The sequence below is a fragment of the Ictidomys tridecemlineatus genome, chromosome 8 (genome assembly GCF_052094955.1).
Source record: "Ictidomys tridecemlineatus isolate mIctTri1 chromosome 8, mIctTri1.hap1, whole genome shotgun sequence".
NCBI lineage: Eukaryota > Metazoa > Chordata > Mammalia > Rodentia > Sciuridae > Ictidomys > Ictidomys tridecemlineatus.
The window spans coordinates 149049875-149068145 of NC_135484.1; the positions used below are offsets into that span (position 1 = coordinate 149049875).

At 47.4% G+C, this 18271-nt stretch overlaps 1 protein-coding gene across 1 annotated transcript in view; it reads right to left on the reverse strand.

The window, feature by feature from the left end:
* Window positions 1-18271, reverse strand: part of Kif13a (kinesin family member 13A) — a 174980-nt gene that overhangs the window by 67709 nt on the left and 89000 nt on the right. The window contains 5 exon segments of the mRNA XM_078020582.1: window positions 1428-1540; window positions 2166-2300; window positions 3724-3811; window positions 6010-6190; window positions 7292-7384. Of these exon segments, the coding sequence (XP_077876708.1) occupies window positions 1428-1540; window positions 2166-2300; window positions 3724-3811; window positions 6010-6190; window positions 7292-7384 (610 nt within the window).

Genomic DNA, 18271 nt, shown 5'->3' on the forward strand with positions numbered 1-18271 from the left:
CTGGCTCAAGATGCACTTACCCAGTAAGTGGTGGGGGGTGGGATTAAACACAGGCATTTTTAGATACAAACTCAGCTCCACCTCAGGTTGGAAAACAAAGACTCCCCCCTGCTTGCCCAGAGCTGCCTGGGACCCTGCCCACCATGCACCTCATCTCTGCTCCCACAGAGCCCTCTGCGTTGAATGCCTGCATCTCCTCCATCTCCCTGACAAACCCCCACTGCTCTGCACCCTTTCAGCCTTTACTGCAGCCCCAGGCTCTCTGCAGGCACTCAAGGCAAACAGCAAGATTCCAGTCTGGCCACAGTTCATTTCCATGATATTTAAACAGTGTTAGCCTCACTAAGGGATTCAAAGCAGATTTTCAGAACAAGCCAAGTTGATTTAAGATGTGATGTGATTAATCGATCAATTTTTTTAGTGCTGGGGATTGAATCCAGGGATGCTTAACAATCCACATTCTTGTTTATTTTCTGAGACAATAAACACCACGTACTCTGTGGGAATGCTCATTAAATTGTTCAGGGCCTTGCTAAATTGCTGAGGCTGGCTTTGAACTTGTGATCCTCCTGCCTCAGCCTCCCAAATTGCTGGGATTACAGACAGGCACCACCACCACCATCACCGCTGGCATGATTTGATTTATAAAACTGTGATCCACACTTTACCCAAGACTGTACAGATGGTCCTTGACTTAGGACAGGGACTAGGTCTCAATAGGCCCTAAATTGAAAACAATGTGAGTCAAAAATGCATTTAATCCAGCCAGGTACAGTGGTGCACACCTACAATCTCAGCGACTCAGGAGGCTGAGGAAGGAGGATTGCAAGTTGGAGACCAGCCTCAGCAACTTAGTGAGATCCTCAACCACCTAGTGAGACACTGTCTCAAAATAAAAGAATAAAATATGTATCCATTCACCTCATTCACAGTGGTAGGTAATTTGTGGCTCACTGGTAGGTAAATTGCCCCTGGATTCAATCTCTAGTACTAGAGAAAAAAAAGAAAATGCACCTAACACTCCTAACCTACCAAAGCGCTGCCTCAGCAGCACGGCCCTGACAGACTCTCAATTATGGACCCCCTGCCCCATGCCCCCTCATCAGTGTGATCAAGCCACTGGGCTCTGTGGTTGCCACTGTCCACTGTTCCGAGAAGATGAGACCAAATGTTGCTAGCCTAGAAAGAGATGCAAATTCAAAATCTGATGTAGGTTCCCCTTGAAGATGAAGATACCCAGCGGAGCCACCCTAAGCCGGAGCCACCCTAAGCCGGATGGCCTGTGGAGATGACACTTCAGCCTTGGGGCATCTTTGAGCACCTTCCTAGAGCACGTGTTGACTTTCCCCACCCCAGGGTACTTCGCACCCTTACAACACCACAAACCCGAGACAGGAGGACCCTCGGCCGCCAACTCGGGTCCCTACTTGTTGATGTTGCTGCCCTCCTTCAGTCGCTCGCCTGCAGCTCCGGTCTTGGACACTCTTTCGCTGCCCGCCAGGTCTACCAGGCTGACCTTACTGACTTTCTCTCCCGAGTTCTGGGGTGGGGAACAAGAGAGAAACAGCGCATGTTAGTGCAGAAACCACAGGGCTGCACAGGACCCAGGGCCACTGCGCAGGCACCGAGCGCTCCGCTCCACCCCGCAGCCAGGTCTCAGGACCTTGGGCGGGTCCCAGAGTCAGGGGAACCAGCATTAAACGTCACAGCCCCAATTTGAATTACTGGGGAAACGCAGCTGGACAGCTCCCACCCAGCTTCCCAGAATCTAGTGAGAAGCTGGAGACGCTATGTGCCATTAAGGAATTGGGGGGCACGAGGATCCCTGCATACCTGGGTCAAATCTCTCCTCTCCCGAGTGTGACCCACCGGCCAAACGTCATGGTTTTCACTTTAACGCCCCTCAAGGGCTCTGAGTAGACTGGTTGTTTTGGGGGTAATTCCGGGGTGAATGGATACATATTAGAAACTACATCGTGATGGCCTCGTGTTCTTTAGGGAGTTTACCCACAAAATCCGACTTTTAAAAAAACAAGGGTATGAAAGGAACCCCAGACTAAACTGCTTTTAAGAACAGCAGCTTGTTGAGTAAGCAAAAGAGCCAATAAACAAATTCCCAGCCGCTGAATCCACCCAGACACCCGTCCCACGTGGACACCGCTCACCCCGGACTGCAGGTCGTACAGCGTCTGGGTGATGATGATGTTGAACACGGCGTGGGAGCGGCTGCTCTCCTCGTTCATGTTGGTGGCGGCCACGGTTCGCGACTTATTTCCCTCAGACATCAAGGACTCGATATCCTGGAGGCAAGCACCGGGGACACACCGTGAGCAGAAGCCCCTGCGCCCAGGACGTGCGCTCACCAGGGTCCCTCTGGCCTCCCCACGCCCTCCACGGAGACCGCTGCCTTCCGGGCAGCACCGTGAGCTCCCACCCCCTCAGAACCTTCTAGTATATTAAACGCTTCCCCCCTTCTTCTTGGCCTTTATCAGGAGTCTCTTTTTCCTGTTAGGACCCCCATTTCTCCTTTGGAGGTTCCAAAGAGAGCCCCCATTTATGGAGTTCTCAGATACTAAGTAACCGGGCGACTGAGCCCTAAGTCTCTTGCCCTCTGCAGCCTGCGAGCAGCCCACCTCCCGCTTCTCGCTCCCTCCTCCAACCTGAGGGGACAGTGGGTCCCAGCGTCTTCTCTACACCTTTTCGCGCCTGGAAACCAGGAAGTCTTAGCCCATGTTGGCTGAATGAACTTTATACGAAGCCAGCAATTTCCTGATTTTATACACAAAGAAGCTGAAATTCATGGAGGTCAAATTACTTTCCCCACATGTCCTAAGAGGCAGAGCTGGGATGCAAGTCAAGAGCTCCTGGCTCTTACAGGATGACAGCCACACTGACGTCACACTGAGCTATGGGACGTCACCTTAGTGATGGTGCAGGACGAGCATCTTTACATCAGGGAAGTTCCTGCTCCTTTCAGAATCCTACTGTGTTCAAAGGGAGGACTGCGCCCTCTTTATAACCTGAGAAACACCATTTGTATCTTCATTCAAATACCTAGAGTCAGCTCCCAGGTCAATTTCAGTCATACCAAGACTGAAGTGACAGCAGGTCAGCCACATCCCTCAAATAGCACAAGTATAGGGATTCATTTATTCACTCATTCATTCATTCACTCACTCATTCATTCATTCATCCACTCATTCACCATTCATCCATTCATTCATTCATTTGCATTCTTCAGCAATAGAGACAGGAGTTTGTTATATGAGATTTTCAAAATAATGATTATAACAATAAGGACAGACTATTGAGTCCAGGCATAAAAGTCAAGAAGCAGGAAAAGGAGAACAGGTCAGTCAATGGAGGAGTGAGTCAGACAAAGGGGCCACAAGTAAAAGGAGAAAGAAACCAAGACAGGAGACCCTCCTAACAAGATGGGGCTGAGTGACCACCAAGTTCAGCCGAGACTGCTGGGTCTGTCTGGAAGGACCTCCCGAGGAATCGAGGGAGAACCGTTTCCACAGCGTGGTACGAGTGGACCTCAAACTGCTGGGCCCCTGGCCACACTGTGAAACCTTGGGCACAGGGCAGCCTGGTGCTGTGTTCTGGGTCCATGAACGGTATCTCTGTACTGCAAAGGATCCGTGTGAAAACACACCCCACATCCCAGTCCCTGATGCACTGCCAGTTTTTGTTGTGACATTTTTAAGAAATGGCACTTACCTCAAAACTGGTGACGGCCAGTTGAGATAAGCCATCTACATATGGTCCCAAGACTTTATGTTCTCGAACTTTGAGAGACTGTCTACTCCTGCAGAAGGGAAAAAGAAGGAATGAAAGAATTTGACTAATCTTGGAAGCTTTTTCTTCTCAAGTACTCAGAACTAAGATTACAATTTCAAGACTTTAATGATTAAAAAAAAAAAAAAGTATCCTAAAAGCTACTTTATTTGGATTAGTGGAACAGCATTCCGTATGAGGAATGTCTCTTATGCTCTGATTTCTATTTAAAGTAACATTATTTTAAAAATCCTATTTCTAGTCCTAAACTAAACAGCTGGGGCATAGAACTCAAGCTACCTTGTTTCAGTAGATGAACTTCAGTTTCACATAAGGGAAAACAAGACCAAAACAAAAACAAACAAAAAAATATGAAGCAAAGAATGCTCCAGGTCAAATCTAACTACGGCTATTTTTTTTTTTAAGAGAGAGTGAGAGAGGAGAGAGAATTTTTTTAATATTTATTTTTTAGTTCTCGGCAGACACAACATCTTTGTTGGTATGTGGTGCTGAGGATCGAACCCGGGCCGCACGCATGCCAGGCGAGCGCGCTACCGCTTGAGCCACATCCCCAGCCCCACTACGGCTATTTTGTAAGATAGCACATCCTCTGAAATGTCTAGAAGTTCTCTAACAAATTTTGAACAGTGCTAAAACATTTTTAACCTCAGTTTATTTTTTCAGGTTGCATTGGATCGCGCTGCTTCTAGCTAGTAATTTTATATAGAAAGTGAGATTACAGTACAGAGATTATAGTCATTGATATTTATCCCATATTTAGACTGGCTCTGCTGGGGAAGATCTGTGGGCTCTTTTGCATCTTTAAATAACAGCTGTGGTTAGGGATCCCTTTGAAGAGCTTATCAACAGATGATTGAGCTTAAAAGCAAAACTGTATCTGTTTTGACTGTATTGTGTATGTCATCTGTTTCATGACACTGGCTGTTAATCATCTTTCATATTAAGAGTCAAAGGTTGTAGTTAGGAGTACTAGCATACACCTATAATCCCAGCAACTTGGGAGGCTGAGGCAGGAGGATCATAATTTTGAGGCCAGCCTCAGCAACTTAGCAAGGCCCTAAGCAACCATTTCAGACTGAAAAATGTTAAAAACGCCCAAGAATGTAGAACCCAGCACCTTTGCGTTTAACTCCTGGTACCAAAGGGAAAAAAAAAAAGTCAATGGTTAGCCTCATTTCAAGTGTGAAAAAAAGAAATTCAGATTAATGACTGCTTCCAGGGTCTGGGCATTGCTCCCTAAGCACTTTTCAGCCCTCCCATTCAGTCTTACAACATGTACACAGCAGGTTGGCTGTTTGGATTCTGTAGCATGGCGGACAGAAGGTGGCCCTTGAGCATGCCAGGCAAGCACTCTGCAACTGAACTACATCCCCAGGCCCCTAGTAGGTTTTACTACACGTAAGGATGAAAAATTCAATGTGGCAATGAACAATTTGGCTGCACTGTGCAGGGACCCATCACGGTGCCTAGCCTTAGTCACTGTATGCTCACGAGCAGCACACTGGATCCTCCATACAACCAGAGATTCTACGATGCTGCTATTCAGTAGCACAGAGCTGGGGACTGAACCTAGGTGTGCTCTACCACTGAGCTGTTCTGAGCCCTCTTTATCATGCAAGTGACCGGGGAAAGGATAAATTTACCGTATAATCATACATGTGGAAGGTAATGCATTATTGCTTTTAAAATGACAGTGAATGAATTATGTGCATGTGTGTTGGAGGGCAGATCACCAAAGAACATATGTTCTATGATGTTGTTCACAGAAAGTAAAAACTTGTATCAAATTATGTACAAGTGCTCAGTAAGAAGAATGACAAACACAAAGTTTCTGCTAGCAGTTATCTTGGGGAGGGGGAGGCAACGGAATGGATCCAGGAGAAACACAGGAGGTGGGGCTTTACAGTATGAACACAATGAGCAACGGGTCAATAGTAACTCAACTTCCATGAATGGCTCAAGGAGTACTGGACACCATATCAACAGTACTTTAAATGGCATATCTGAGCAACTCCATATGAACACAGGAAAAACCAAATGCAAACTAGGTATACCAATATACAGGTGTTGTGAAGCCACTGAACTCTCGGTAAATGAACTCACCCCAGAGTCGTGACCCAGGGCTGAAACACACATACCCCCTTGCGTATCTTCTGACACCATTTAAAATAATTACTCCTATTTGCAAATTTAATTTCAATGACTTACCCCTTGGGGTCTAAAAGATCCCGAACTTTCTCATTATAAATTTCCATATAGGATACTTCGACCTTAAAAGTCTGTGACTCGTTTTGCTCCAAAGAGATCCTTTTAAACAACGCACAGCACAGCCTTGGAATGAGGCCCAGCTGCTCAGCATGGCCCATCATGGAGAAGGACTTTCCCGAACCTGGAGAAGGACAAGCAAAGGGACGAAGGCAATAGCAGACCCTGGGCGTCACCGTTACTCTCCTTTCCATCACACCTGCACCTGAGTCTGCCTCTCACTGTGAGATCCAAAGAGCCCCCGTCAGGGGTGGGTGTTACAAACGCAACCGCGACAAAGGCTCAGGGAGCCGGGCACAGTGCTGCACACCTGCAATCCCAGTGGCGAGGGAGGCTGAGCAGGAGAGTCACAAGTTCAAGGCCAGCCTCAGCAACTTAGTGAGGCCCCCAAGCAACTTAGTGAGACCCTGTCTCTAAATAAAATATAAAAAAATGGCTGGGAATGTGGTTCCGGGGGTTCAATCCCTGGTACCAAAAATAAAAAAGTAAATTTCCACCTGTACATTAAGTATCAGGAGCGGTACTTTACTGTTATGCCTACCATACGTTATATCAGACATCTGCTCCCATTGGATTCTCCTAGTTATCATGAGATGGGAGGCTCCCCGCTCCGGTGATTTATTTATGTATTTCCATCTTACAACTGAAATCATCAGGGCTCAGGGGTCACGGCGGAGCTATGAGTATGTCTGGTTTTGTCTGTTTCGACCCCTGCTCCACCAGCCCCGGCTGCATGCCCCAGCGCCAGTTTTGTATCCTAGGAAAAGTCCTCCGTGGGAGAGGGCTCCATGGGGTTTTCTGTAGTTTTTTGTAGTTTTCACTAAAACATATCAAGAAACTGGTCATTATTTTTCAAGTTCAAATTCAGGTTAACACTATAATTTAGGAAAATGACACTTAATGGTTTGAAACTAGCTTTGCTCATTAACACTGAAATTACTCCATTTCCAGATCTGTGGCACCTCCAAAAAGGGGTTTCTTTGGATCATCTGATTCAGCTAAAATCCATGTCAAAGCATTTTTCTGTTGCTTCTCAAACTTTTCTTCCAGTTTTTAAATGTTTAAAAAAATACATATTTAGGGCTGGGGGTGAAGCTCCTCAGTGGTAGAACTTACATTTAGCATACATAAGGCCCTGGGTTCAATCCCCAGCACCACCACCAAAAAAAAAAAGGGGGGGGGACCGCACATTTGATATCATTGACTAATAAGAACAACTTCTTACCTGTCTGTCCATATGCAAAAATACAAGCATTATACCCCTGAAAGGCTTTTTCAAGAATTCCTTCCCCAAGGCACTTGAAAACCACTTCTTGTCCTAGAAAACAAGACACACAAAAATTAAAACCAGAATGCTTATTTCCTGACGTATGTGTGCTAACATTCTCTCGGTGCCCTCTCCCGTGTTGAAAGTGTACCGAATGCCAGAGACTCCTAGGGCTCAGTTTTAAGGGACCAATCGGTGCGATTTCTTCCTTTCCACCTGCACGACTGGGTCTCGCTATGTTGCCTCGGCAGGTCTTGGGCTCCTGGGCTTCAGTGATCCTCCTGCCTCAGTGTCCCCAGCTGCTGGGACCACAGCCCGTGCTACTGCGCCCGGCTTGCAATTCCATCTTTGCTTCTAGAGTCAGTGCCTGGATAAACTTACGACCCCATAGTTTCCCTCTTTGGCACTTCTCTGGGCATTGAAATTTCTTTCCCATTGTAAGCGGGCAAGATGAGAGCACCGTTCAAATTTGGTCATTTCTTCTTAGGACTTAGCATCCAAGGCATCGTGAAATATGACCTGTCTGGCCTCCCCGTCTGGATTCAGAGCTTCCGATGATGTCGTACGCATGATGTGAGCCCCACAGCACCAAGCCCTGTGCTGAAAACTGCTGCCCACTGCCTGCGGTGGAGTGAGTTGCTGCTGCCAGCAGGACCCCTCACCCCCATTCCCACAGGGGCACGAGGACAGTTCCCTCATCCAGGGGGCATCGTCACGCACTATACCGTGGTAGAGTGAAGGTGTGACAAGCTTCTTAAACACAAAGGGGAACAGTTACTACCCTCTGAAATGGACTACTTTATAGCATCCATTTCCCATCGTTCAGAGAATTAAAATTATTCTCTCCTTCCTCTGTGCTCCCAAGTGCTTAGAAGAGTCACTACTAGGCACCTGCAGAAACTACTGGCTTCAACCCGGCTTCCCCCACTGGATTGAGAGTCCCTGATGGCAGAGACTATAATCTCTTTATCTTTGTAATCCTGGTTTCTAGTGCAAAATACTTAGTAAATGTTGGTTGAAGGAGTCAGTTTAATCGTTTTATCCTGCATGACATTTGGAAATCCTTTTGCGTTAGAAAATAATGTAACATACCAATAAGCTTCTTTTTTTTAAAACCAATAAGCTTTTGGTTGTATATTTTTTATTTATGCAATGCTGAACCCAGTTTTAATGTTCCCTTATACATCGTGATTGCAAAACAAACTCTTTACGTGTGTTGACATGAAACAAGAGTTAATATTTTCAATCAATCACTATGTGTGCAGAATTTTTTTTTCCCCCTTTGGGTACTAGGGATTGAATCCAGGATGCTTAACCTCTAAGTCACAACCCCAGCCCCTGGTTTTTGGAATTTTTAATTTAGAGACAAGGTCTCGCTAAGTTGCTTAGGCCCTCACTAAGTGGTTGGGGCTGGTCTCAAACTTGTGATCCTCCTACCTGTGAGTCCTGAGTCACTGGGATTACAGACATGTACCACCAAGCCCAGTGTGGCATATCAATACGTTAAGTGGTTGTAATCCTAAGAGCCTTTTGTAAACACACAGTGGAGTGTGAAGATTGCCCCCAGATATGTGAAGGTACTCACATATGCTCTAAGAATAAGGTACTATCCACATTATCGTCTACTATATATACACTTTAGAAGTTGCTTTTATGCTATAGTCAAATACAAGAGTTTTGTGTTCACTGAAAAACTAATCTCTGTGGTACTTGATTTTTTTTTTTTTTTTTGGTGGTACTAAGGATTGAACCCTGAAGTGCTCTACTACTATTACATCCCAAATCCTTTATTTTTTATTTTAAGGCAAGGTCTTGCTAACTTGCCTAACCTGGCCTCAAAACTGTGATCCTCCTGCATAAGCCTCCTTAATCATTGGGATTACAGGTGTGAGCCACCACAACTGGCTGGTGCATGATCTTTCATACACATCAGTATTTCTTCTTCTGTTTTCTCAAAGGACCTTTCCTAGTCAACATGCATTCCCAAGTCCTGTGCCAAAGGCAAGCTTTACATGGGAGATGAGCCCTATTTCAGACATGATTCAGAATCAAACTCAGCCTGTTCCTGGGCTCGTGAGAATTGCTTGTGGTCCTCAGCCAGTGCGAGGTGCCACTCTAACATGTTCCAAAGGCCCAGGCTTCGCTGGCACAAGTGGCTGAGTAGAGCAGTCCTGTTTGATCCGGTATGCTGGTCAACCAGTCCCCAGGAAAGAGTGAGGTCAGGGTGGACAAAGCTAGGTCAAGCATCCTGACCACAGTTCATGAGTTCAGTTCTGTGCAGCTTGTGGACAAGCAAGAGCGCAGAGAAGCACTGGGGTTGAGATTTTATCACGACTTCACAGAGCCTGTGGTTGTTAACCCATCAGACTTCCACCTATCTGTTTCCTATCAGGCAGGAAACGCAGTCACTAACCAATCAAAGAATTTCTATCTGTTCCCACAGCGGATAGGAAATGTGATACTACTGACTTCAGCTCCTGATGCTACGAGTAGACTGGAATTAGGAGGGATTATTTTCTCTACGTTCTTTCAGAAGTAAATCATGATATATCTTTTTCCTTGTCAGGAAATGATCCTTTAAAATAATTTTCCAGTTATTAGTTGGAAAGAGCAAGAAAGTCAAACAAACCAAGATGCGTATGCTAAGACTGCATGAAAAAAATAAATGATCAAAGAATTCCCCGGCACGCATACAAATGAGAATAAATTTCAGTTTAGCCTATGTCCAAATTAATTCAAACACTAAGAAGAACATGAGCTGACCTATTTGACCTGGATTTACGATACTAAGGAGCAGAAAGAGAATTAATTTTTATCCACTGGACCCTGGTAATGCACCTTTCATATTTTATATCATCAAACCCTCATAATACCCAGGAAGGGCAGGTATAAATCATGGTCAATAAGGTGACTGGGGCTCTGAAAGGTTAAGTCACTTGCCCAAGATCTCTTGCTAGTGAGTGGCCAGCATGGCTGGCCTGACTAATGCCACCATTGGCAGTCATGCTGTGGGACACTGAGCACAGTGACTCCCAGCCTGTCCCCTAGGTACTTTCTACAGATGCCAGAACTTATCCCCTGCACCATGTGCCTGTGTGTATGTATGTCAGTGTGTGTGTGTGTGTGTGTGTATGTCAGTGTGTGTGTGTGTGTGTGTGTGTGTGCGCGCATGCGCGTGCGCATGCACACCTCAACCACTGGGCTGTGAGCTCCTGCACCCAGGATGTTGAGCCTTCCCAGAGTGCATGGTCTACACCAGGAGTCGATATTTTCTGGATTATCCTTGTAACTGACACTACTGTTCTCAGACTAAAGGATTTTTAATTGAGGACCCGTTTTCTCTTGACTGATGATGAAGTCATCAAAAGACTGCTCTTTGAATATAAAGAGGAATGCTCAGTCATAGTACTTTATACTTTGGTCAAAGCATGAACTTCTAGTGACCCCCTAAAAACCAGAGCAGGCCTTTGTCAAGACGCCAGTGGGCAGAGGGGCCAACCTGATATGCCAGGCTGCCTGGGCAATCCTGATAAAAAATTATAAATCACTCTTCCTGATACCCACAGTCACCTCTTAGGCATTAAGACAATAACTTTATATGACAAATAAATGACTACCACTAAATACACACACACACACTCTCTCACACACACACACATATATATATACACATATGATTTCAGAAATAATCATTAAGTATAATCATGTTTGAATATAATTCAGACGTATATTTAATAAAGTTTTATATATAACTGATAAAGGAAAATTTTGAGAAAAATGGTATTTTTAAAAAAGAAAGAAAAGGGGCTGAGTTTGTGGCTCAGTGGTAAAGCACTGGCTTCCCACATGTGAGGCCCTGGGTTCGAGCCTCGGCACCACATAAAAATAAATGAACAAAATAAAGGTATTGTGTCCATCTACAACTAAATATATATAAAGGAAGGAAGGGAGAGAGGGAGAGAGGGAGGGAGAGAGGGAGGGAGAGAGGGAGGGAGAGAGGGAGGGAGGAAATTAGCCTGGTACGGTAGCGGACTCCTATAATCCCAGTGATTTGGGAGGCCGGGGCAGGAGGCCTGCAAGTTCAAGGACAGCCTGGGAAATCAGTAAGACCCTGTTTGCAAATAAAAGAATTAAAAGGTCTGGGGGTGCAGCTCCATGGTAAAAGTGTCCCAGGTTTTAATCAACGAAGGGAGGGAGGGAAAGACATAGTTGAAGTTCCACAAGGCACAATTTATAAAAAGATAAAATGTAAAACACTATTGTGAAGCTCATGCAATCCTACAAACCTAAGCAAGACAGAGTGGAGAAGGACTGGAACACACTCCATCACTACGGCATCGTGTGCTAGAGGAGATTTGCTCTCAGACAAGACAGGATCAGCACTTTCCCTTCTCATCCGTCAGCATTTTAAACAGCTGACTAGCTTTCCATTCTGAGTGACTGATACAGCCAGTTCCCTGCTGCAGATTACTTCCTTTTATTTTTCTGAAATATTTGTCCATACCTGTTCGTCCCTGTGCATGTCCCTCTGGGCTGCAGCCCGCAGGACCCGAAACACCAAGCGGCTGGGCGCCTGTCCCAACAGCCGCTCGGCACTGCTGTTAGCACTCTTGGTTTTGACCAAGTCAAGAGCGAAAAAGGTCTCTCGTTTCATTAAACCAATTTTCCTTGATCGGTTATTGTTCATCTGTATTTAACCTTTAGTTAATGGGCTACCTTTTAATTAATTTAATTTTTAATTAATTAGGTGGTGCAGACACTGCTTGTCATATTTTAAAACATTAGTCATATATTAATGAGATGAACCTTTGGTCTGTCACCCCTATAGCTAATCCCCCCCCCACACACACACACACTGTCATTTGCCTTTCAAGTCTTGCCTCACTCTTTGTCACAGAAAAGCGTCTGGCCTTTCATGAAACTTTTTCCCTTTTCCTTTATGATTCTTGCTCCTGGTTCATGTTAGGCTTCCAAATGCTTTTCTAAGCCCAAATTACGCAGAAGATTCACCTACATATTCTTCTAGTTTTGTGGTTTCGAGGTTTTTAAAATCTCAATCCTAAGCTCTTCCTCTTCCCAGTCAAGTCACCCTGGCAAGTTCCCTTTCTTCGTCAGTAAGGCAGGAGCCACAGCTGCCCCTCCTGGGGGCTGGGATGGTTCCCCTGTCAGCCCGCAGCCCAGGGAAAGAAAGGGCTTCCTGGGTGCTCACCAGGGAAGTCAGAGCACACTGAACTCTCATCCTTTACTACCACGTCCTTTAGGCCTCCAGCTATCAAACCTCGGTGCAAAGAAGGAAGTTCAGTCTGATTACCTCCCTTCACACAGTGCCTCCATCTTTTCAAGAATTCTGCGGCCAGATCCAATTTCAAGATAAGAAAGAAAAAAAGAGAAGACCTTTGTTTTCAGGAACTTTCCCTAGTCCCAGGGATGAGACCCAAGCCTCGTCCTTGCCAGGCAAATGCTCTACCGCTGAGCTACGTCCCAGGGCCTTTTTTTATTTTTTATTTTGAGACAGGGTCTCACTAACCTGCCCAGGCTGGCCCTGAAGGTGATCCTCCTGCCTCAGCCTCCTGAGCAGCTGGGATGGCAGGTGTGCGCCACTGCGCCCGGCAGGAAGATTTTTGAAAGTCATCGTTTACTGGTATTTTTCTGACTCACCCAGAAGTCTTACTTTTAAAGCACACCAAATATAACAATGGTGACACAATAAAACTGTGAATGGGACAGATCCCACCAAGTGCCCACTCTTTTCCAGTGTGTGGCGGGGTGGTTGTAGCTGTACGAACCCCCGGCTGGGGTTCTTTCACCTGATGTCCTTGTGGGCACCAACATTATAGCAAGAAAAGCTACAAAGAGGCCACACTGTCAACCAAATCCTGAAAATGTGCTGTGGACTCATAATACAGCCTCTGCCTCTTCATCAACCAGCCGCCTGCGAAACACACGCGGCTGTGCTGCACGCGGCCTCAGAACGCAGGAAGTATCGAAGACCCCCACGTGGTCTCTTAAGGACCCCAGGTTACCCAAGAGCATGGAGGCTTTCTAGCATTTTGATTGGTTCGCTTCCATTTTTAAAAGTCCCCGTTCTCAGCAGAGGAAGAAGTGACCTGCCCATTGCCCTCTGAACCGCAGTTTACAAGAGGCGAAGCTGCTCACGCTGGTGCTGGGAGTCAGAATCCACACAGTGCATGGGTGGGCCCCTAAAGGTTGCAACCTCCTCACCCTAAATGTTTCCCAAGTACAGCTTACACTCAGAACAAAGTGCTGTGTTTCTAGGGGGAAGCCCTCGGGGAGCATTCGGAAGTCCTGTGGGAATGGGAGACCTGTGAGCATTTGTCCCCATCCCAGACAAGCCAAGCAGAGCCGCCACATTGCCAAACCCAAGAGCCCTGTGGCTTTTTAGTTAGGACCAACGCCAGCGCGGAGGCGGCCCTCTGCAGCCAAGCCTGACGTTGGGTGAATACACAGGGCGAGCCTGACCTCCCTGTTAATGACCACGGCCGTGGTGCCAATGTCCTCTGGGGTTCAGGATCAGACCTCCCGTAACCATGCGGGCAAGCCTTAGAACACAGACATGCCCAGAGAGACTCCTAACAGTGTCAGAACCGTCAGAGAGCACCTGTGTAAAATGCCTACGAGCAGAATCACAGACGTGAGTCACCCAGCCCTGAATCACGGGAGACGCAGGTCCGTGGAGAGAGAACAGCCTTGGGCTCCTGCTGTCACACAGTCTGCCCTCTGGGAGCAGCAACAGGCTCGAAGGTGCCAGGCTGCGTCCTGGGAGCTGGGTCACCAAGGCCACCCTCCCTGCACAGCACGGCCCCAAGAGCAGGACTCCAAAGGACAGGAACCAGGGCGAAGGTGATGAGTGATGAGGGGACTGTAAGACACAGCGGGCTGTGTCCTAGGAAGAGGGAGAAGGAAGTGGGTGGTGTGGCCCCCTGTGCGGCTGGCGATCTGCGTTCAGAGCGTAGACAGCGTGGCCGGATGCAATACCACGAAGAGGACTGGCTCGACTACACCCACAACAGTTCTGGTTGTCTAAAGTCACTGCTGGGTAGAGGGGCTGAGGTTTGAACACTGCTGTAGTGTGGATTTCCATTCCCCCACACTCCCATGTGTGAAAGGCTGGTGCTACTGGGAGGTGGTAGACTCTTGACCAGGGCAGGCCTAGCAGGGGGTCCTGAGCCCACTGTGGGCACGACCCTGAGGGCACTGAAGGACCCCAGTCTCCTCCACCTCCACAACTCCTGCCATGATGCATTGCCTCACCACAGGCCCAGAGCACTGGGGCCAGTCCACATGGAGAGCCACCAGAACCGAAAGCCAAAATAAACCTTTTCTCTTTACAAGTCAATTATCTCAGGTATTTTGCTACAATGACAGAAAGCTGACTAATATAATCAATCAATAATTTTATCAATTTAAACAGAACTCCTAATTTTCCTTCCATCCCCGCTACCTTTGGAATGAGACAAGAAAAAGAAAAAGACTAGGCTCAGCATCTGTGATTCAGAAATCCTGAGCCTCCTATCCTTCTGTGAAGGTGTTTTTCCACTTCTAAACCAGGCTGACAGCCACAGAGATTTTGATGAGTCTGGACTTGGCAGGTGGCCCAGCTCCCAATCAAAGCACCTGGACAGTGCAAGAGCAGACAGGCTCTGCACACATACCTCAAGGGGTGAAGAGTGCTGGAGAAGTGGATAAGGCTGAAATAAATTCCTTTCTCAAATATTTTTGGTGTGTGGAAGTGTAGCTCTCAAAAATTCACATCTATGACTTCAGACCAGGTTTATATCAGATGCCCCAACCTACAGAATTCAGATAAAGAAAGGCACCGAGGCGTGGCTTGGTGACGCAGGATGTGACTTTTAATCACCTGCAGAGGGTGCCTCCGAGGGGGCCTGGTAACAGGAGCCTGGAAACGGGGCCCCGGTGGGCGGCAAATCATGGGGCCATTTTCCACAGGGGTTTCCAAAGCTGTGAGCACGGCGGTCCCTGTGGGTCTCACTGCGGCTTGCCTGGTGCTTGTACCCCAGGGACAGCCCTGGGCTGGCAGGAGCGCACCTGGCGTTCTGTTGCTGGATGAGGTGGTGGCTCACCAAGGACAGGGCCGTGCCACCGCTGCCCTGGCCACTGGTGCCAAGGACGAAGGAAGAAAACAAAGCCGCCTCGTCCCCGCGCCCAGGCCGCTCGGCTCAACGGGTCTCCCACACTCGTGCCCATGTGGTGCGCAGACTTCACAGCCCTCGAGGGGGTCAGAACAAAGCCCAGCCCAAACGCAGCATGCCCCACTCCAGAGAAGGCTGTCCTGGCTGGGTTCCACGCGGGAGCACTCCCACGTGACCCCCTTCACACCACCTCTCTCTGGTGAGAGAAGAGAGAGGCGCCCGGGAGGAGGTGAATCCACGCTCTTCACTAGCACACAGCAAAGTCACTGCTACCCCCCGGGTCCCACTGCCTTCAGCTCTCACCCCTGACATGGGGACAATAGCAGTTCCCAGCTAACTGGGTGCTCTGATGATGATACTATGTCCTGCGGGTAATGGGATCAGCGCGGGGCTGGGCGTCTATTTTGTGCTGTGGTTACTGTTCCCTGCTCCCCCAAATACACTGAATTAGCTCAAGTGCTGTCTCTGGAGCCAATTGGTAGTCTAAGGACAGTGAAAGAAGGGTTGGGTAGGAGGAAACACGGGAGCGGAGGCGAGAACAGAACAAGCACATCTATGCCATGAAAACATCACACACGTGTACGATACACATACACACACTCTTTTTTAAAAAAGCTGATGAGATTAGGTTAGCTCATTTATTTTGGACATCTTTGAAGACAAAAAAATTTTTTTTTTCTTGGTACTGGAGATTGAACCCAGGGTGCTTACCTCTGAGCTACATCCCAGCCGTTTTTATCCAGTCTCACTGAGACTGCCCTTGAACTTGTGATTCTCCTGCCTCAGCCTCCCAAGTTGCTGGGATTACCGGTGTGTGCCACCACAACCTGTGGAGTGATGTTTTTGTAAAGGGTCAGTTGAGTCTGCTCCTGATCTGGTTTATGTCCACTGTGCTCTGCAATTATATAATTTAATTCACAGATGCAAAAAGAGAGTTGCTGATTCTAAGAAAACTTGGTTGAATGCTTCGGAACAACTTGATAAAGATGAGGCATGAAGGAATTGTCAAATCAGGTATAGGTGAGACAATTTATAACAGGCTGTAAAAGGGCCAGATGTGGGGGTATGTGCTTACGATCCCAGAAACTTGGGAGGCTGAGGCAGGAGGTTCACACGTTGGAGGTCAGCCTGGGCAACTTAGTGAGAAACTGTCTCAAAATAAAAACTAAAAGGGCTGGGGATGTGGCTCATGGTAGAGCTCCCCTGGATTCAGTCCCCAGTACTGCGGGGTGGGAGGGAAGACTGTAAAGGAAAAATAAAAATCTAGAAGGATTCTATACTCAGATTTTTTTTTCCACAAACATCTTTTAGGATAACATTTATCATTTATAACGAATTGTTCTTTTAATAATGGTTCAAACAGCCAACTACTAAATTTTGGTTTAAACTGAAGGGCTAACAATCCTCAATGTGTCCTCTGTGCAGGAACCTTGCTGAGCACCTCAGACACATACCCTGGTCCCGTCTGTCCCCGTCAGACTTCTAACAAGGAGAACTACTCTTGGTGCTTCCGGCCACACGGCTGGGAGGTGCCAGGGCCAAGACGTGAGCCCAGAATGTCTGACGCCAGTGCGTCTGCCCTTCACCCTAGAACCCAGGACAACACCTTAGGGTCTAACCAATTAATGTTGCGGGACGAACTCCACTGAGAACCAGTTCCTCCTGACTTTGTTGATTTCTGGAATGTCAACTTTGATAGACATGTGTCGTCTCCTTACTAGTCCTGCTTGGGTTAAGCAACAGAAACGAATCATTTCACCTCTGATCATATAAACTCCCCATCGTGGGGACACAAAAACCCATGGCTGCCTTCCCCACGGCACAGCCCCGGGCCTGGAGGCGCTCACCCATCCTCCCCAGCAGAATGCAATGTGAGCAGAGTAAGAATCCGACAGGCGACCTTCCTCCCGAGTCGCAGGGTATTAATGATGACTGAAAACACATGGCTTCGGCCACGCTGAGCCCCATACCATATGGCAAGGATTGTTACGTAATTTCTAAGTCCACAGTTCAGACTCTCTGGGGCCAGAGAAGGTTCACATCCACCCTGACCCCAGCTCTGCTGTGGCACAGGCTTTTGTATCTGGTGTGAAGATTTATAGAAAACCAGGAAGGAAATGAAAACCGAGGTTACTGGATGTCACTGTCGTCTACCAACGTGGAACAGCATTTTAGGAATTTTTTTTTTTATATACATGTAATTGATTCGTTGTCCAGAATGTGGTGATTGCAATCTGCAGTGATGGAGACATTTACGAAAAGCACTTGGGGTTTATTAGCACTGACTGTCACATGGTAACTTCATCACCTCTGACTCGGACCTCGCCACGTGCGCAGGCACACGCGAGGATGCGGGCTCATGGGGCGATGCCACGCGTGGGGCCCAGCGCTGCCGGCTGCTCAGCATCTTCTCAGTCCAAGCACGAGCATTTCTGCTTCAGACTCGGGCTTATCTGCCAAACTCGCTCAGAACTACCTAGTCAAAGGGCAATGCAGGGAAGAGGTAACACATTTAAATGAAAAATGCCTCAAAGCATGATTCAGTGCGAGGCGAAGCGCTTAACAAAAAAGGCTTTGATTTTCTTCTGAGAAGTCCGCTGGTGCAGCTGGACAGTCTGCATAAAATGTCCCCCCTCCACCCCGTGCCTTTTTTTGGTCCTGGGATTGAACTCAGGAGTACTTTACCACCGAGCTACATCCCCAGCCCTTTTTTATCTTTTTATTTTGCAACAGGGTCTTTCTAAGTTGCTGAGGTAGGCCTTGAATT